Raw genomic sequence first — 20,307 nt, 5'->3', positions numbered from 1 at the left:
AAAACTCAGCGACCTGGCCAACTGTGACCAGCAGAGAAGCTAAACTATTAAGCAAAAGGTGGCCTATCAGTGAGTGATTAGAAATGATCTGAGGGCATACAAATCAAGTTTCTATTACATCAAATATTTCTCCAGAGAATTTGGAACTAAACCATGTGATTAGAGCGTGCACAATATCAATAACACTTTTATTAAGTAGCACAGGGCACAACAATCATGACAAAGAGTCAATTTTCCCCAATCTGTTATCCTCAGTAAATCAAGCATGTATAGGGCTATTAATAGGTAAATCTTTGTGAACCCTAGAGTTTAGATGAGCCACAATGACTGGGTATTAGTAGGTAGCTCTATGGTATGAGAGAAAAGGGAGAGTTTCAGCATTGAAGAGCCCTGGGTTTTACTCTTGTCTTGGCACCTGGTAGCTAACAGCCCTAACCATAATCATACCATCTCAAAGTATTGTTTTCCCTGTCTACAAAACATCACTTACCTGTTTATAGGTTTCTTGTGGGAGTTATAATGTGTTTGTACATAATTTAGAACAGTGTGTGGCTCAAGATAGAAAAATAAATGGTTGTTTCTGGAATTAGATCTGCTTTTAATATCAGTTTGAGTTACATATCAGGGTCACCAGAGAAATTTGTTAAAAATTAATTATGATGAGATTTTAGACCTGGTCAAATCAAATTTTGGGTAATGAGGATCAGGAATTTTTATTTTTTGATAGGCTTCATTAGAAATTTGAGCACAAAGTTTGGTGTGAAAAATCAAAGAGGTCTGACTGCTTTTCCACTGTGAAAATATTTTCCACAGGGGAATATCAAGATGACTTTTTGAGGCTAAATACAGAAAAAATAATTCTGCACTTAGAGAATATTAAGGTCAAATATGTTTTGAATATGTTATCTTGAGGTTTTTAACCATTTTCCCTTATATGTCCCAACAGAATTCTGTATTACTGAATTATATCCAAACTAAAGAAAAAGAGCTAGAATACCACCCCCCCTTTACTTCTTTCTTTTCTTTTTCCTCCATTCTTTTTTCTTTTCCTCTCTCTCCCTCTCCCTCTTTTTCTCTCTCTCTTATTTATTCTCTCTCTTCCTCTTACAAGAGTCAGAGGGGAGTTCTCAGTATTTTTGCCTGGTAAATAATAATGGGGAAATGAACACCTAAGAACTGGTAATAAAGGAATAAATTCATGGACATTAACTGTAAGCCCATCTTTAAAACACAGTAAGACATTTTCCTCACAGTAAGTTTATTCTTATTAGATAAAAGTTAATTTGAATAATTAAAAATGAATTCACAAGTGTGCTCAGGATGAGTTTTAGGTCCAGAGCTACTGGCTAGTATAGAAAAATACTTTAATGAACAAATCAAATTCTCTAACAGTTTCTTCAGCATGTATTATATTCCTGGCACCATGCTCGGGATGAACTAGAGAGACACAATATGTGTTCTCAGGAAGCTTAAATTCCAGGAACACAGACAGATATTCTACCCATGGTTATGCAAACAGTTATTTAAACGTAACTGTAATAATTGTAGTGAGGAAAAAACCTAAGTCTCGTTGAGCAAGTATAACAAGGAGGGGTGGGCAAAAGAACTGGGAGAAACCCTAAAGGTTAAGGGAACATTATAGGTCAATGCAAAAAAATAAAAGAGTAAATATGAAGACATACTATTTGGGAACCAGAGAAAAGTTTACAACCTCCAGGGAAGGCTAATGCTTCTCCAAAGCTCAATAACTCAAGGGAGCCATATTTGTGGCAAAGGGGAAGCAGGTCAATTCATGCAAGGCTCTTCTGGCATCAGGTAAGAAAAAAAACAAATTTTGACAACTCTCTTCTCAGTGACTTTCATGTCTCAAATCAAATGTCATAAAAATTAAATAAAGGAAGGGGAGAAAATATGTCCCCTTTTCAGAAAGCAAAAGAACTGGTAAATATTTCACAATAGTAAATGTGTAAAGTGTATCTCAAATACTATTTGTTATGTATGCACAGAAGCATATGTGCTCGAACACCTGCCAGAGAGACAAAGAAGAGAATGACAATGGAAGGCTATTGAGAGCGCTGTACAAACCTGCACAGAGATGAAGGATGATGAAAAGAATGGACGGATGCACAAGCGTGTGGGGGAGTCATTGCAGAGACAAACTGAGGTAGTTACAACAGTTATGGTGGAGGTACCTGGACCAATAAAAATAGCATTCGAGTATTTACAACGTGCCAGGCACTTTCTTGTGCACTTTACATGTATGAGTGGTGTGCATTTTAAACTGAAAAGCTACAACAAACAGGTTGCTACTACAGACGGGTAAAAAACAAAAAACCAAAAGAAAACAAAACAAAAACTACTAACCTAATACTTTCCAGTCCCCTTTCTCTCCCAAATAGAGCTGATCACAGTATTGTTTCTACAAAGCTGCCTGGAGGAACCCATCTCTCTGCAAAAATGAGGACTGGCCCCCTCTTAGCTAGAGAACAACAATGCCATTCTTGGAGGCCACCATGAAACAGCAGGGCCGAGCTCTGTGAGCCTCTCAAAAGGTAAGGCAACCAAAGGAGAGATTCATAAGGTCTCAGGCTTGCAAAGCTAGTTTCATGTTAACCAGGAAAGACTGGATTCAATATGTAAAGAAAAAAATAAATGGTATTTTTTCTCCACAACAATGGTTTGTGTTTGAGGATTATGTTGCTCTATAACTGGGTTCATAATGTATATTCCATCTAGAAAATTTCCTCCATCTTTCAAAGCACACACATCTTCTCCCTCTTTCCCCACCCCACACTCCACACTACCTTTTTCCATCTGTCTCCATGTCTTTTTCTGTCTTTCTGTTTCTTTCTCCATGCATCCCTCTCCCTCTCCTTCCCACTCTCCTCTTGGCTTCTGTCTAATTCTCCAGCTTCCCCTCAGTACCTTCCTCAATGGCCCCACACCTCCGGGCCCTCACCTCACTCTCTCAATTCCCTAGTTATTCCACCTTCCTGACATCAGTCCCAATCCCTCCTTCTAAATGTCCTCTACTTCTCCTCAATGTGTCTTCCTTTCTCCCTGACACACAGAGTGCTTAATTCAACTTTATTATCTAATGGTATGACAATTAACTGACAAAAATATTGCCTGGAAATCTTCTTTAATGTTGAGCTCTTTACAGCAGAAGTGCTAGAGTCACTAAAAGGTATCATCATCTGCAGTTACAAAGAGGATCAGGATCGTAGTAACTCACCTGCAGTTGTACCTAATGAGTTCTCAAGACTTACTTAGCTCAACACTGACAGAAAGGAAACAGCTATCCAATAATTATGTGAACTTTTAAGTAGGCCTCCTTATATGAAACCACATGATTAGGTGGTTGTTTTCCCCTCAAAAAAAAGTAATTTTTTCCTACTGTTGTTCAACAGATGTTGGTACCCTTGATTACTATGATTCTCACTTAAATCTAATTTCAAAGCTCTTTTCTCTTTGCTAAGAATCAGGTGGTACTCAAGCTTCTGGGAGAATAGAAGGCCTCATTTACTTTCTTTAGACAAGTTGGGTTTCATTTTACTATGATGTTCCTTCAAGCAATGGTTCATTAAGATGAAACACAGACTCAGGCATGGTTTTTGTGCTATTTCTTACCCACAAATGGGTGTAGGCAAATAGTCCTTCATTTCTGAGAAAGAGAGAGAGAGATTATGAATTAATTAAGGGCGAGAAGTCCAAAATCCACCAAAGTTTTCACTGCTGCATCATTTGGAGGAATAAAAGTATGTACATTATTATTATTTTTAAATCTAATTTAATTTTATTTTTTTTCAGTGTTTCAAAATTCATTGTTTATGCACCACACCCAGAGCTCCACGCAATATGCCCTCCATAATACCCACCACTAGGCTCACCCAACTCCCCGCTCCTTTCCCCTCCAAAACCCTCAGTTTGTTTCTGAGAGTCCACAGTCTCTTATGATTTGTCTCCCTCTCTGGTTTCCCCCAACTCACTTCTCCTCTCTATCTCCCAATGTCTTCTGTGTTATTCCTTATGCTCCACAAGTAAGTGAAACCATATGATAATTGACTCTCTCTGCTGGACTTATTTCACTCAGCATAATCTCTTCTAGTCCCCTCCATGTTGATACAAAAGTTGGGTATTCATCCTTTCTGATGGAGGCATAATACCCCATTGTATATATGGACCATATCTTCTTTATCCATTCATCCGTTGAATGGCATCTTGGTTCTTTCCACAGTTTGGTGACTGTGGCCATTGCTGCTATGAACATTGGGGTACAGATGGTCCTTCTTTTCACTATACCTGTATCATTGGGGTAAATACCCAGTAGTGCAATTGCAGGGTCATAGGGTAGCTCTATTTTTAATTTCTTAAGGAATCTCCACACTGTTTTCCAAAGTGGCTGCACCAACTTGCATTCCCACCAACAGTGTAAGAGGGTTCCCCTTTCTCCACATCCTCTCCAACACACATTGTTTCCTGTCTTGTTAATTTTGGCCATTCTAACTGGTGTAAGGTGGTATCTCAATGTGGTTTGATTTGAATCTCCCTGATGGCTAATGATGATGAACATTTTTTCATGTTTCTGTTAGCCATTTATATGTCTTCTTTGGAGAAGTGTCTGTTTATGTCTTCTGCCCATTTTTTTTTAATTTAATTTTATTTTTTATAAACATATATTTTTATCCCCAGGGTACAGGTCTGTGAATCGCCAGGTTTACACACTTCACAGCACTCACCATAGCACATACCCTCCCCAATGTCCATAACCCCACCCCCCCATCAACCCTCAGTTTGTTTTGTGAGATTAAGAGTCACTTATGGTTTGTCTCCCTCCCAATCCCATCTTGTTTCATTTTTTGATGTGATTATCTGTTTTGTGTGTGTTGAGTTTGAGGAGTTCTTCATAGATCCTGGATATCAGCCCTTTGTCTGTAGTGTCATTTGCAAATATCTTCTCCCATTCCATGGGTTGCTTCTTTGTTCTGTTGACTGTTTCCTTTGCTGTGCAGAAGCTTTTGATCTTGATGAAGTCTCAGAAGTTCATTTTTGCTTTTGTTAGTTGCTATGGCTTGTGTCGACAACGTTACTGCCTATGTTCTCCTCTAGGATTTTGATAGATTCTTGTCTCACGTTGAGGTCTTTCATCCATTTTGAGCGTATCTTTGTGTATGGTGTAAGAGAATGGTCAAGTTTCATTCTTCTACACATAGCTGTCCAATTTTCCCAGCACCATTTATTGAAGAAACTGTCTTTTTTCCACTAGATATTTTTCCCTGCTTTGTTGAAGATTATTTGACCATACAGTTGAGGGTCCATATCTGATCTCTCTACTCTGCACCACTGGTCTATATGTTCGTTTTTGTGCCAGAACAATGCTGTCTTGGTGATCACAGTTTTGTAGTAAAACTAGAAATCAGGCAACGTGATACTCCTAGCTTTTGTTTTTTGTAGTTGTTGTTTTGTTTTGTTTTGTTTTTTGAGGAACTAAAAAAAGGAATTTGTTTATTGAGGGCAAGAAGATGCAAACAATATAAAAGTCAAAAGCTTATTTGACTTTTCTTTCTCTGCTTCTCAAATGGGGTTTGGATTTTCTTTGTACATTTTCTGAGGGTCCCCAACTGCCAGTGGAATACTTTATACAGGGGGAAGCTGTGGGACAGATTCCTTAAGAGACCCTTCAGAAGAACTCTCATTGGGCAGGAATGGTGCTCAATATCGCCTACTTCTTTCCCTTCTGCTTCATGTGTGCTACAAAATAGTCATTGCATGCAATGGTAAGCCCCGTGATTAGCGAGAAGAATCTCTGGAAGCCCAATTTGCCATCTCGGCACTGGTCAAGGTCCTTCATTATTTTGTCCATGGTCAGAGGGTCTTTCTGATTTTTCAAAAATCCTGCAAACTCCTTTTCCATGAATACTTGCAGGTCCTCCTTTGTTAAGTAGCCTTTATCCCCAGCAAACTTGTGAAATGTGAACATCATGGTTTCCATGGCATGTTCCATTTGAGACGGCATTTTGGTGAGGTCTGTTGAAACCTTGGCCCAAAGCACAGTGGGGATGATTGGTTGGCTGGGATGCACCTGTTTTTCTTTTTTAACATTTCCTTAAGAATTTGGGGTCTCTTCTGATTCCATACAAATTTTAGGATTGTTTGTTCCAGCTCTTTGAAAAATGCCCGGCAGAATTTTGATTGGGACGGCATTGAAAGTATAGATTGCTCTAGGCAGTATAGACATTTTAACAATGTTTATTCTTCCAATGCGTGAGCACGGAATGGTCTTCCATCTTTTTGTGCCTTCTTCAATTTCTTTCATGAGTGTTCTGTAGTTCCTTGAGTACAGATTCTTTACCACTTTAGTTAGGTTTATTCCCAGATATTTTACGGTTCTTGGTGCTATAGTAAATGGAATCAATTCTCTAATTTCCCTTTCTATATTTTCATTGTTAGTGTATAAGAAAGCAACTGATTTCTGTACATTGATTTTGTATCCTGCCCCATTACTGAATTGCTGTATGAGTTCTAGTAGTTTGAGGGTAGAGTCTTTTGGGTTTTCCGTGTAAAGTATCATGTCATCTGTGAAGAGAGTGAGTTTGACTTCTTCTTTGCCAATTTGAATGCCTTTTATTTCTTTTTGTTGTCTGATTGCTGTTGCTAGGACTTCTGGTACTACATTGAATAACAGTGGCAAGAGTGGGCATCCTTGTCGTGTTCCTGATCTCAAAGGGAAGGCCGTCAGCTTTTCCCCATTGAGGGCGATATTCTCTGTGGGTTTTTCATAGATGGATTTTATGAAATTGAGGAATGTTCCTTCTATCCCTATACTTTGAAGAGTTTTAATCAGGAACAGATGCTGTATTTTGTCAAATGCTTTTTCTGCATCAACTGAGAGGATCATGTGGTTCTTTTATCTTCTCTTATTGATTTGTTCTATCACACTGATTGATTTGTGAATGTTGTACCACCCTCGCATCTCATGGATAAATCCCACCTAGTCATGGTTGATAATCTTTTTAATGTACTGTTGGATCCTATTAGCTAGGATCTTGTTGAGAATCTTGGAATCCATATTCATCAGGGCTATTGGTCTGAAATTTTCCTTTTTGGTGGGGTCTTTGCCTGGTTTGGGGATCAAGGTAATGCTGGATTCATAAAAAGAGTCTGGAAGTTTTCCTTTTGTTTCTATTTTTTTGAAACAACTTCAGCAGAATGGGTATTATTTCTTCTTTGAATGTTTGGTAGAATTCCCCAGGGAATCCGTCAGGTCCTGGGCTCTCGTTTTTTGGGAGATTATTGATCACTGCTTCAATCTCTCTACTAGAGATTGGTTTATTCAGGTTGCCAATTTCTTCCTGATTCAGTCTTGGAAGTTTATAGGTTTCCAGGAATGCATCCATTTCATCTAGGTTGCTTAACTTATTGGCATATAACTGTTGATAATAATTTCTGATGATTGTTTCTATTTGCTTGGTGTTAGTTGTGATCTCTCCCTTTTCATTCATAATTTTATTAACTTGGGTCCTCTCTCTTTTCTTTTGGATTAGCTTGGCCAATGGTTTATCTGTATTATTTTTTTATTTCTTTTCAGCATAACAATATTCATTGTTTTTGCACCACACTGTTTTAATGACTCAATATGTAGAGATTCTTGTAGAAATTCTGTTCTAAAGTAAGTCATGTGTAATTAGAATGGTGAATTCAACACTATTTAGATTCATGTAACACCAGTGTACTGGATGATTTGGAGCCCCCCAGATTCCCTTTCCAGGCTGGTACATCTATCCATAAATTGCGTGTTGGCTGATAATGGCTTATTGCTGACCCTTTCTCCAGAGCAGTGCTTCTCAAAATGTGGTCCCTGGACCAGGGTATCAGCATCACTTGGGAACTTGAAATGCAAAAACTTGGATCCCACCTCAGACTTGGCAGATCAGAAACTTGGGTTGAGACCCAGCCATCTGTGTTTTAACAAGTCCTCCAGGTGATTCTGATTAACACTTAGAGTTTGAGAAACATTGCTCCAGAAAATTCCCTCTAGGTCAAAGAAGGCCTATCAAAAGAAGTTCCACCAAGGAATCTGACATGGTAATATCAAGACAGGTATATTTAAGCAACTTCAATACCCAGATCTCTCTCTGGCCCACCCCTTCTTAGAGGATATTGATGGATTCTTGCTTGAAGATTCTGAAAAAGCATAAATGGATACAGGTGGCTTATAAGACAGTGCTTGGTATCCTCATGTTCCACCTCCCCTAGCTTCTTGGTCATTAGAAAAATAACCAGAAATAATCTCAGCATAACCTGACCAGAGTAGTGCTGAATTGCTAAGTGAGGAGAGGAATTATATGTTGGAAAATGTTGCAGGACCAGCTAATAGATACTATTAGGAACTAGAAGAGTATATGTGGAAATAGGACTTCAGAGTGTTAGGTCAAAGGAGAAGGGGTCAGAATATGAAGGCAGATAATAGAGAATTTTTTCATATGGGATACTTTCCTATTTGACATCTTGACAAGGATCCTATGGGCTCCATCCTTAAACAGTGTTGGAATGGCTCTTAGAAGGAGAGATGCCAAAATGCCATAGCAGAAAGTAACTTGTGGTCATGGCTATTGATCTAACAAAAGTTGGATCTCCAATCTTTCTTACAGAAGTCCCCCTCCATGTCTAAAAGGCAAGAATATCAAAAGCAATTTGCTTTCAAATGGGAGAAACAAGAGTATATATATTAATGCTGTTACAGGATTTTAAGTTTTCTACTTTACCACAGTTTATTTCAAGATTGTAGACATTTTGCAGAAGAGAAAATGTGCCCACAATACTAATAATATTGTGTTCATCAGACACATTGGGCAATAAGTAGCAAGTTCCGAAGATATCTTAGTAAGATGGATGTGTACCAGATGGTAGAGATGTGTATTATGAAGATTTAGGATCCTGCAACATCAGTAAAGTTTTCAGGGGGCTTAATAGTTTGGGACATGTCAAGACTAATCCTTCTAAGTAAGGAAAAAAATTTCAGTCTTGACTCCTCTTACTCCTAAAAATGATTCACAACGCATGATGTTACAGGCTGGGTATTTGTGGCCCACCTTCCCAATTTCATATATTAAATCCAATTGCCCAGTGTGATTATATTTGGAGATGGGACCTTTGGGACATGATTAGGTCATGAGAGCAAAACCCTTATGCATAGGATTAGTGCTTTTATAACGGAGAACTCAGAGAGCTACTTCTTCCCTTCCTTCATGAGGCCATCATGAGAAAAGGGCCAACTATGAACCAGAAAGTGGGTTCTCACCAGACACTGAATCTGCCAGTGACTTGATCTTGGATTTCCCAGCCTCTAGACTATAAAAAATAAATTTCTGTCATTTATAACTCCCAATATAACACATGTTGTTGCAGCAGCCCAGATGGACTAACACACATGATAAGCTGCTAATAATTCACAGCTTATTTCCTTCTTCTTTGGCTAACCAAGGACTGATCCTATGAAGTTATTTATACCTCCTCCTAAGGGAAGCCTTCAGCTAATGAATAACTAACTGGGATATATAAATATCCCTTCTTCTTGCCTTATAGTGGGATCAATTCTCTGGATAAATTCATACTTTAGAGATCTCCTTGGAATCATGCCAAAACTATGCTCCAGTGGCAGTCATGTCCTCACTTAGTGCCTTCCCCTTACCCACCTTGCTTTCTTCATTCCCCTTCTCCCACGAACATTCCCTCAGTAAAACATAATGCATCAGAATCCCTGATCCAGGCTCTGCTTCTAAGGAATTTAAGACACTGATGCCATCAAAAGAAGCACTTTTCTAACATCCAAATGACACTTTCAATATTTCCCCAAGCTCCATTTTAAAAAATAATAATAATGAATTTTATACAGCAACTGGTCAATCTACTCTTCACTAAACAGAATATAAAATGGTAGCTAAGAAAAAGTGCTAGGACTCAAATAGCTGTTATGGTAAAATCTCAGTTTCAGCATATATTATTTTGTGTAAGTCTGGGCAAGTTATCTAATCCAAGCATCCATTTCTTCACCTCTAAGATGTAGATAAAAAAGTTTTTACTTTCAAGATTGTATTTCATAATACCTGCATATTATAAGTGTTTAATAGGAGTTCATAACTAATGTCATTCCTGTAAACATCAACACAGCATCATCATCATCATTATCATCATCATTATGATAAATAACTCCATATAACTATATACTACCCTATCCATGCAGGAAAAGGAAACAAAAGAAAACAAACATCCAGATGGCTTTTTTTTTTTTTTCACTATTTACATAGCTAATTTCAAGGGAATCCTGTTTTTATTTCACTCTTGATTATGCTTTTGATATTCTTCGGTTCTTTCTTAGACTGAAACACTAACTTACCAGAAGCCACTCATATTGACATGATATATGGAGGCCAGATATAACCTAAGCATAGCATAAGTCACTGACATCTGCATGAATGATGTTCAGAGTTGAAATAATCAATTCAAGTCAAGAACATTTTTTTGGAATCCCATGGTACCCAAAAGTACTGGGTATGTGCCAACATGCTGTGCTTCACTTGGCTTAGGAATAAGAAATTCCATAAAACCTTTTTAAAAACATTAGACAGAAATTTTTAATGCTCAATTTATTCCTAAAAAGTAAATTCCCTGAGGTTAGAATAAATTAGTCCTCCAAATGTCAGTGTCAGAATGATTGGTTTTTGGCAAACTAGTATTTGATTTAAAAAAAAAAAAAATATATATATATATATATATATATGTATGTATACACACACACACACACACACAAAATACCCTGACACAAAACCCAAGTTTGTTAAACAATGTAAAATATGAATAGGGAAAAAGAATTTTGTTCTACCATGAGTTGTTATATAAAAACAGATGATAAAATGTAGCAGAGAGATCATAAAAAAATGCTCTCTGTTTCCTAAGGATGAAAATTATGTGATTATTACTATACTCTTTAGACTAGTCAGAGGTTGGTTTCTATATTCATCAAATTCAGCAAAGAACTAGACTCTCTACTTACATATATTGCTATGTATGTACACAGGGCATGAGGAACTTGGGTCTAAAAGTAGAACTGCAAATAGAAATCTCATTTAAATGTAAAACCTGTTAGTATCAACATTACTCTCAGAACCTCATGAACTCTATAGTATTTGTATGACAACTCAGGTTTAGATCATATATAATATTAATAGTTCTCACATTATAAGCCATATCTTTCTGCATTCTCTGACTTTTCTTTCCATCAATATATATTGTTTTTCTCTGTGACTTTATGACTGCATCAAGAACTCAGCAAAGGGGCTCAATGACAATGAAACAGATGATGGAAAAAAGCACTAGGATACTTTGCTAAAATGGGCACATTAGCTGAAAATGTATAAGAATATCAATTTGTCCAGTAAATTTTTCTTCAAAAAGTTTAACAGGTATATTTTTGCCTTAATACAGTGTTTCAGCTTGAAACTGGAAGTATCAGAAATTACACTGGCAGAGCACCATAACACAAATGTTTATGATGTATCAGTGGATAAACATATTGCAGTGTTTGGACAATGGAATATTATATAACAATAAAAAGAATAAACAATGTTATATGCTGCAATAGGGTTCTATCCCTAAAATAGTATATTTAGTGAAGAAATTAGACACCCACAAACATATACATAGTATGATTCCATTCTTTCACATATGTTTCTACAGAATTCAGAGGCAAAACAGATCTACTGTGGGGGCGCCTGGGTGGCTCAGTGGGTTAAAGCCTCTGCCTTCTGCTCAGGTCATGATCCCAGGGTCCTGGGATCGAGCCCTGCATCGGGCTCTCTGCTCAGCGGGGAGCCTGCTTCCTCCTCTCTCTGTCTCTGCCTACCTCTCTGCCTACTTCTGATCTCTGTCTGTCAAAAAAATAAATAAAATCTTAAAAAAAAAAAAACAGATCTACTGTGAGATTAAAAAAAAATCTATACTAAGTGAAAGAGAAGATAACATTAACCCTTTTGAAGACGGGAGAATAAGTGATAGGAAATGAAACCAGGAGAATTCATTTGGGGTGATGAGAAAATTCTATGTCTTGATTTGTGTGGTAATCACTTTGGTGTATACATGGAAAAAAGTCACTGAATGGTGCATTTAAGATTTACATATTCAAGCCAATGGAGATTATACTCCAGTAAAAATATTTTAAAATAAAGTTTAAAAAACAAAGCAATAGAATACAAAAGGAAAATCAGATTTAGAACAGGAAATGCATCTAAAAGAACAATGAGGAAACAAGAATGGTGTGGTATAGGTAAGTTTTGTCAGTTTTTTGTTAGTCATAAGTTAGAAAAGCTTTTGGTTTTTGGATCAAGTTCACTAGTAGCTTCAGGCAGGCTGGAACTAAATACCTTCAAATAGCCAGTCATATGTGGACCTTTTCGTTCAACCATGGTCATTCTGGTTCTCTGAGGATAAATTTTGGTGTCCATAAGAAATCTAAGAAAGACCAGTCTGAGCTTGGTGTTGACATCAGATCCTGGGATCAACATCTCAAAGGTTCAGATTGGTCCATTTTGTTGCAAGTCTTCAATAAAGCATGCCCAGGGTGTTGTTTATGGTTTAGTCCCTGCCAGTCTCTCCACCACCGATCCAAACCCCTCCATGGTCTTCAGTTTGTTCTAACATGTTGAAATACTATTTGTTACTTCTGGCCCTTTGTAAATTCTGCTGTCACTAAATGGAAACCCTCTACCTCTTATTTAGTAGGTCAACTACTATTTGTTCTTTAAAGATTACCTCTCTTGACACCTACTTTTGTCACTTAATGCCCTCTTCTAGTGATGTTCACATACACCCCCTTCCACCTGGCTTATCTCATGAGCACAATTCATCCTCTGCCATGATGATAATCAGCTCTTTCGCCTGATTGTCTTTACTGTCTCCAATACACCACGAGTTTTTTTTAGGGAAGGCATCAGTATCGTATCTCTTATCCCTGGAGCATATCAGAATTTCTGGGCTGTATTCAACTAAAGTTTGTCGAAGATATGTTTAATGAAGGGACTTCAAAATACATCACAGTTTGCCCCCCTCCCATGTGTCTTTCCAAGACTTCCTAAAATTCAACAAGACAAAGTGGTATTTTTGTCTGAATTGTGAATTCTAAGAAAGGTAGTCAGCAATTTTACAATATTAAGGAGGTTTGAGTGTTAGAGGTTAGGGAAGTAATTTTCCAAGTCAGATTACAAATAGCACAGTAGACTTAGTGCTTAGGAAACTGCAAAACAACCCCTTTAACAACTGACTGGGGAAAAAAAAATTCTATTTAAAGTTAGAAGGTCATTTTAACTTGAAAATTTCAATCAACCTAATAGCACACACCTGATGTCATACATACAGTGCCTGAAAAAGCCCTTATCTGATTTAGTAGGGTCTTTTTTCTTCTTCTCCAAATGAGGAGAGATTAACAAACATCTAATTTTTGTTAAGAACATTAAAGAAACCCTTCAACCTCTCAATTTTTGTAGCTGATTTTTCTTCCTGCCATCCATTTGGCTAACTTAATGACCCTTTAAATTCTTACTACTGCTTTGCTTTCATAGTCGGCCCTGCGTTTAATAGTTTCAAGTGCTTCTGTTCATGCTCAGTCCAAACTCATGACACTTTTTAATTCTACTAGGTGCAGCTATTCAAAGCCTTTAGTGGAGTCTGTGGGTTCTTGCAATGACCCACTACCCATAAAGAAGGGGAGCTTTGGTCTCAGTCTTGATTTAATGGTCTTCGTCTAGGCAATGCTCCAAGTCAATGTTCTCCTGCACGCTGAAAACAGAAACTGTTTCCCTTTCTTTCTGTTAAGGAAATAAATAGCTATTGTTCTGGAAAAAGGAGAAAAAGCTATTGTTCTGGAAAGAGGAGAAAAGTTGGTTTTGAACAGTTTAATTTTGAAAATAGGGATTTTCAAAGAGTTACTCAATGTGTACATTTCTTCCTTTCTTTCAACTTCTGATTTTAGACTTCACTTCTCCCAGATTCCCTTTCTTGTTTTTCTTCTTTGGTGTCTCCACCAATAATTTCATTGTTTTCTATCTCTTTCTTCCATATGAGTGAAGTAAAGATGGGTATTTTTTAAAATATTTTTGGTCTATTTTACAATTTATGACTGTTCCGAAATTTTGCTGTACTTGTGATTTTATCTCTTTATTGTCTCCCCTGGGTGCTTACTCACAGCAAGAGTTATAGTTCATAGTTCTTTCTGTCTACGTTACATACACTAACCCACTTAGACACACACTCATGTAATTTTTCCCCAAGTGGACAATCAGAGAACACTAGGGCATTAGCAGTTCTCACTAATCATTTAAACCTATCCTCTCATTTTCTATAAGAGAACACTGAAGTAGGAAAAAAAAATGTGGCACAACAAAGGAACTGATGTTGATTAGCTCTGTACTCAAATCCATTGTGTATGCATTTAGCAATATTGTTGGTGGTGATTATAGCACACACACTCACACATACACATACATTTTCTATCTGCCAAAATATAAGTACAAGTATATGAAAAAAAAGCCTACAAGTAAATTCATCCTGTTGAAGATACTAACTCTGCCTTGTTAAGTTCCTCTGAGGCTTTTGCTCTATCTACAGGTTATGAAATGGTTTCAGATACAAAATTAGCTTGATATCCTGAAAGCAGGATTATTATTTGTCTTAAATATATATGCCATTTTGCCATTTATAATGGCATATCCTTTGAAGATACTCCAAATCTCTTTTGTATTTGGATACCATATGTTGTGACAAGGTACCATGTTGTGACCATAGCCCCCTTCCTCTAGGTCTGTGGTAATAAACCTGGGGAAACATTGCTGGGGATTCTACAGGATAGTATTTATTGACTCCAGACACACTCCTACAATACTTTCATCCAACAATTTCATCCAGGATTTTGTGAACATCACTCAAATGTAACAATTTTTCAGAAATCACCAATGAACTCCACTTTGCCAAACTGAATGGCCAAGCATGAATAAATGGTAGTATTTTGATGAAGCAGATGACATTCCTCTACTCTGAAATATTTTCTTGACTTGATTTCCAAAAAACCATAGTCACGTTATTTTTATCCTAGCTCACTGGTCAATCTAGTTTCTCCTCTTTGTAGTCTCTTAATGCTAGAATGCTTTAGCAATCACTATTTGGTACCTTTTTACTCTCTAAAATACTTCTTCAAGTATTTCTTCAAGTAATGAGTCCAGGAAATTAAGAGGCTTCTAGAAGTCTCTCTTAAATTTCAGAACCTATAATGAATTGTTCATTTCATATCTCTACTTGAATGTGTAAGTATCTCTAATTTAGCACATCCAAAATTGATATTGCTGTTTCCCTAAAACCTGCTCTACTGACGGTTTTCCCCATCTCAGCTGATGACAATTCCATTCCTCTTGCTACTCAAGTAAAGAACTTTGCAATCATTCTTGACTTATCTTTCCTTCTGTCCAAAGTCCTATTGGTTTCATTTTCAAATTATATTTTAAATCAAAACACTTCTTACCTTCACTGCTACCCCCTGGTTCACCCTACTGTTATCTCTCACTTTGTCTACTGTAAGAGCATCGTAACCATAATTTTAGACTTTATCTTTGTTTTTCTATATTCTATATTCAACCTAACAGTATATCCTCTTAATATGAATGACATATCATGCTATTCCTGTGCTCAAAACCGTCAAAGGTCTTCTACTCTATTCATAATAAATGGCAAAATCTTTACAATGGCTTCCAAGATCCTATATGATCTGAGCCTCCCATAATCTCTTGGCTTCATCTCCTTCTTTCTCACTCTGTCCCAGGCTCATCACATTCCTTGCTCTTCACATACACCAAGCATGCTCTTGCCCAGGACAACTGCACTATTTTCTATAGACAGCTATAAACTCTTGTCCCTCCAACGAAATACCAAAAACAAGCAGAATCTACCAAAACCAACTACGTCATAACTCTGGAAGACACTAAAAGGTTACAGCAACCAAGTGAATGCTAAATTAAGAAAAAAGCAACTTGAAAGTGTTAGAAAAGCTTTGTGGATTTTTATTTGCTTTTGCCCCCACCCACTCCCTGTCTCAATGGCAGTCTTAAAAAGCTGAAGGCCACAGCCTGCATTCTAAGAGTGAGACTGTCATACTTGGTTCTGGGGAGAAAGCAGAGCAGACCTTATTAGAAAAATATCATGTTTCTTTATTTTAACCTTTCTGGGGGCTACCTGAAAGATTAAAACCACATACTTGTTTCCATTTCACCTAACTTAGAAATTATTCAAGGTGTAAAAGAGATATACTTTGTTCGTAATCATTATAAAGTGAATGGAAAACCCATAGCCACCTGGAGCAAAAGATTATGATTGAAACATATAATAGACAGCCTAAAGCCTGGGAGAAAAATCTGAAAAGAGAGTTCCTTTGGGAAATTAGGACATTCCAAGTGCCTGTGTACACTGGGGAATTTAGAAAACCACACAAAAATCCAGGGCAGGATTGGTGCTCAGGAAAGACCTATGACCTTAATCTCTCATACTTGGCTAATCTCTAGGCTCAACAAAGGCAGGACATAAAGGCTAAGGCAGAATTGTACATGGCTTGTTTAAGCCTTGAATGAGTGTCCCAGAAGAGAGCCAATTCACAAAGACTGGATGGTATGTCTTATTTGGATCCTGTCAAAATTTATTTTGGTCTCTACCAGTATCTCAAATGTGAATGCATTTGAAAATAAGACCATTACAGATATAATGCATTAAGATGAGATCTTTAGGGTGACCCATAATTCAATATGACCCATATCCTATGCAAAGGGAAAACTGGGACAGACAGACAGGGAGAACATGTGTGAATATGAAGGCAACCCAAGGAATGCCAAAGATTCACAGCAAATTATCAGAAACTACACACGGGAGCATGAAACAGATTTTCTTTCAGACTTCTGAAAAGGAACAACCATGCCAACATCTGGATCTGCCAACACAGCTTCCAGAACTGTGAGACAATAAATTTCTTTTGCTTAAGCCACCTATTTTGCAGCACTTTGCTATGAGACCCTTAACAAACTAATTCACCATGAAAGGTATGTTTTGGGTGTTTTGTTTGTTTGTTTATTTGTTTGTTTTAGGACCTGGCCTTCAAGGAACTCTCTGTCAAAACACAAGCTGAATATAATAAGCTAACAGAGCGGGCTGAATGTCAGTGATCATACATGACAAGTAATACAGTCTTTTCATATTTGGAAAAGTCACTAAGCAAACAAACAACTGCAGCCTTCAATAATCAAGACCATCAAACCATAGGGAAAAGGTAGAATCACATTGCCAGAGTTACCACATTATAATAGTCAAAGTTTTAGTTTTCAACAGCAGCAACAACAACAGAATCACAAAAAAAAAAAAAAAAAAAAAAAAAAAAAAAAAAATTAGTAAAGGACAGGCCATTCAAAGAAAAAAAAAGGAGAGAAATGATCCCCTAGAAAGCCAAGACATTGAACTGACTAGAAAAATATTTTAAATCAACAGCCTTAAATATACTCAAAGAACTAAAGGAAACCATGGACAGAGAACTAAAGAAAACTAGGAAAATGATGAATGAAAAAATGAGAATATCAATGAAGAGACAGAATTTATACCATTTACCACCTGCATTTATTTATTTATTTATTTATTTATTTATTTATTTATCTGTTGATTATTATCTATTTCCCTCTGCTAGTGCAAAATCCATGAGGGCAAGGGTCATTCTTTTCTGGTTACCAGCACCTAATTTGTGCCTGAAAGATAGTAAAGGGTCAAGATTTGTTAACTGACAATAAATGGTCAAATAAATATGATATACAGAAACATTAATGATTATGTGATGACAGAGAAAACAATTTTGGAGTGGGTAATAGAAAAAAAAAGAGTTACATTTCTAAAGTGAAAATTCCTACATATGATAACTTGTAGTGACATAGTTGGATGAATAGTCTATAATCCTGAGAATATATTATGATCAATTCTCATTTGGGCAAAGATCACATAGCAATTGTGATTTATTTTAAGGAACTATTCTCTGCAGTGTAGAAGGTGCTAATTCAATGAAACTCTCAAATAATATTATCAGTGTCATATTTGCTTAGTCTGAAAAAATGCTTTCACATTCCGATATTTGAATAAAAATTAAAATTAGGTTATAAATATTTATATATTTATAATTTCAATATGGAAAGGTATTTGTTTGCAATATTAATTCTATCTCCCTTCCCCATTCTACAATTTTATTGTCAATCAATGACCAGAAGCTGTACTGATCTTACAAATATAAAAGCATTCCTTACTTTACATTTCTCCTTCAAGGGTAATTCTTGCATGGATATTTTCATATAATCTATAATAGTTACAAAACGGCTTATGAAATGACTATACTTCATAATAAAATTAAAGTAATAATATTACCTATGGTGAAACATATAGGCATATACAATGAAAGTAACAATCTTTCTTGGAGCTATCTGAACTTTCACTCTACAGTAATACGATTTACCATATATATATATTTAAGACATTATATCTACAAAAAACCTACAGCTGACATCATACTTAGTGTTGAGAAACTCTAAGTTTTCCCACAAAGATCAGGTACAAAGCAAAGGTATCATCTCATACTAATCCTTACTAATGAAATTAGGCAAGAAAAGGAAATAAAAGTTATATAGATTTGGAAGAAAGACATAAAACTGACCTTACTCACAGATGATGTAATCATCCATGCAGAAAACTAAAAAGAATCAACAACAACCACCACAACAAAAAACTCCTGGAACTAATAAGCAATTATAAGAAACTTACAGGATAAAATGTTAGTATATTGAAATCAATTGCTTCCCTACATAACAATGAACAAGTGAAATCTGAAATTAAAAAGAGTAGCATTTATATTAGCACTTCAAAAAAGATATAATTAGGTATATATCTATTAAATATTTATAAGTTCTATATGAAGAAAACTATAAAACTCTGAAGAATGAAATCAAAGATCTGTAAAAATGGAGAGATATTCCATGTTCATAGATAGGAAGGTTTAATATTATCAAGATGCGAGTTCTTCACAAATTTATCTACAGATATGCAATCTCAATGCAATACAATCCCAATAAAAATATGAGCAAATTATTTTATGGATACTGACAAACTGATTCTAAAATTGATATGAACAGGCAAAAGAACCAGAGTGGCTGACACAATATTGAAGGAGAAGAACAAAATCGGAGGACTGACTCTTCACAATTTAAGACTCACTATCAATCTATAGTAATTGCAATAATATGGTATCTGTAAAATAACAGACAAAAAGATCAATGAAATAGTCCCTCAAAAATATAATCAACTAATCTTTGACAAAAAAGCAAAGGCAACGCAATGAAGCAAAGATAGTCTCTTCAACAAACGGTACCAGAACAAGTAGACATCTACATTCAAACAAAATCACATTTAGATACAAACTTACACCCTTCACAAAAATTAACTCAAAAATGGATAATAGACCTAAATGTAAAACACAAAATTGTAAAACTCTTAGAAGATAACAAAGGAAAAAATCTAGATGACCTTAGGTGTGTTGATGACTTTTAAGATATAATATGAAGGTAATAATCCATGAAAGAAAGAAACTGATAAGCTACACTTCATTAAAATGAAAAAAAAAGAAAAACTTCTGCTCTACAAAAGATAATATCAAGAGAATTAGAAGATAAGCCACAGATGGGGAGAAAATATTTGTAAAAGACATATGTGAAACAAGGCTCTTACCAAGAGTAAAGAGGAACCTCAAAACCCAACATTTAAAAAAAAACAAAACAAAAAAAACCTTGATTTTAAAAATGGGCCAAAACCCTTAACAGACACCTTACCAAATAAAATATACAGATGGCAAATAAGTGCATGAAAAGATGCTCCATATCGTATATCATCAGGGGAATGAAAATTAAAATAACAGTGATAGGATACCACTACTCAAAGAGCCAAACTCTTTTTTGACAGAGAGAGAGAGATGGCAAGTAGGAGAGAGATAGGCAGAGAGGGGGAAGCAGTCTCCCTGCTGAGCTGAGAGCCCATTGCAGGGCTCGATCCCAGAACCCTGGGATCATGACCTGAGCCGAAGGAAGAGGCTTAACCCACTGAGCCACCCAGGTGCCCAAGAGCCAAACTCTTAAACACTGACACAAAATGCTGGGAGGGAAGCAGAACAACCGAATACTCACTTCTTGCTGGAGGGAATGC

General features: G+C 36.4%; 2 protein-coding genes across 6 annotated transcripts in view; both read right to left on the bottom strand.

Moving 5' to 3' along the window:
* Positions 1-20,307, bottom strand: part of GRM7 (glutamate metabotropic receptor 7) — an 874,189-nt gene that overhangs the window by 399,364 nt on the left and 454,518 nt on the right. The window lies entirely within an intron of this gene.
* On the bottom strand, positions 5,582-6,041 carry LOC116873581 (protein S100-A10-like). The gene has a single exon (XM_032867458.1). The coding sequence runs from the start codon at positions 6,014-6,016 to the stop codon at positions 5,723-5,725; it is 294 nt and encodes a 97-aa protein (XP_032723349.1). The 5' UTR covers positions 6,017-6,041; the 3' UTR covers positions 5,582-5,722.

This window comes from Lontra canadensis, unplaced genomic scaffold, assembly GCF_010015895.1.
Source record: "Lontra canadensis isolate GAN:19392208 unplaced genomic scaffold, GSC_riverotter_1.0 scaffold34, whole genome shotgun sequence".
NCBI classification, from domain to species: domain Eukaryota; kingdom Metazoa; phylum Chordata; class Mammalia; order Carnivora; family Mustelidae; genus Lontra; species Lontra canadensis.
The sequence above is the reverse complement of the archived record's forward strand: the minus strand, read 5'-3'. Positions and strand labels throughout refer to the sequence as shown.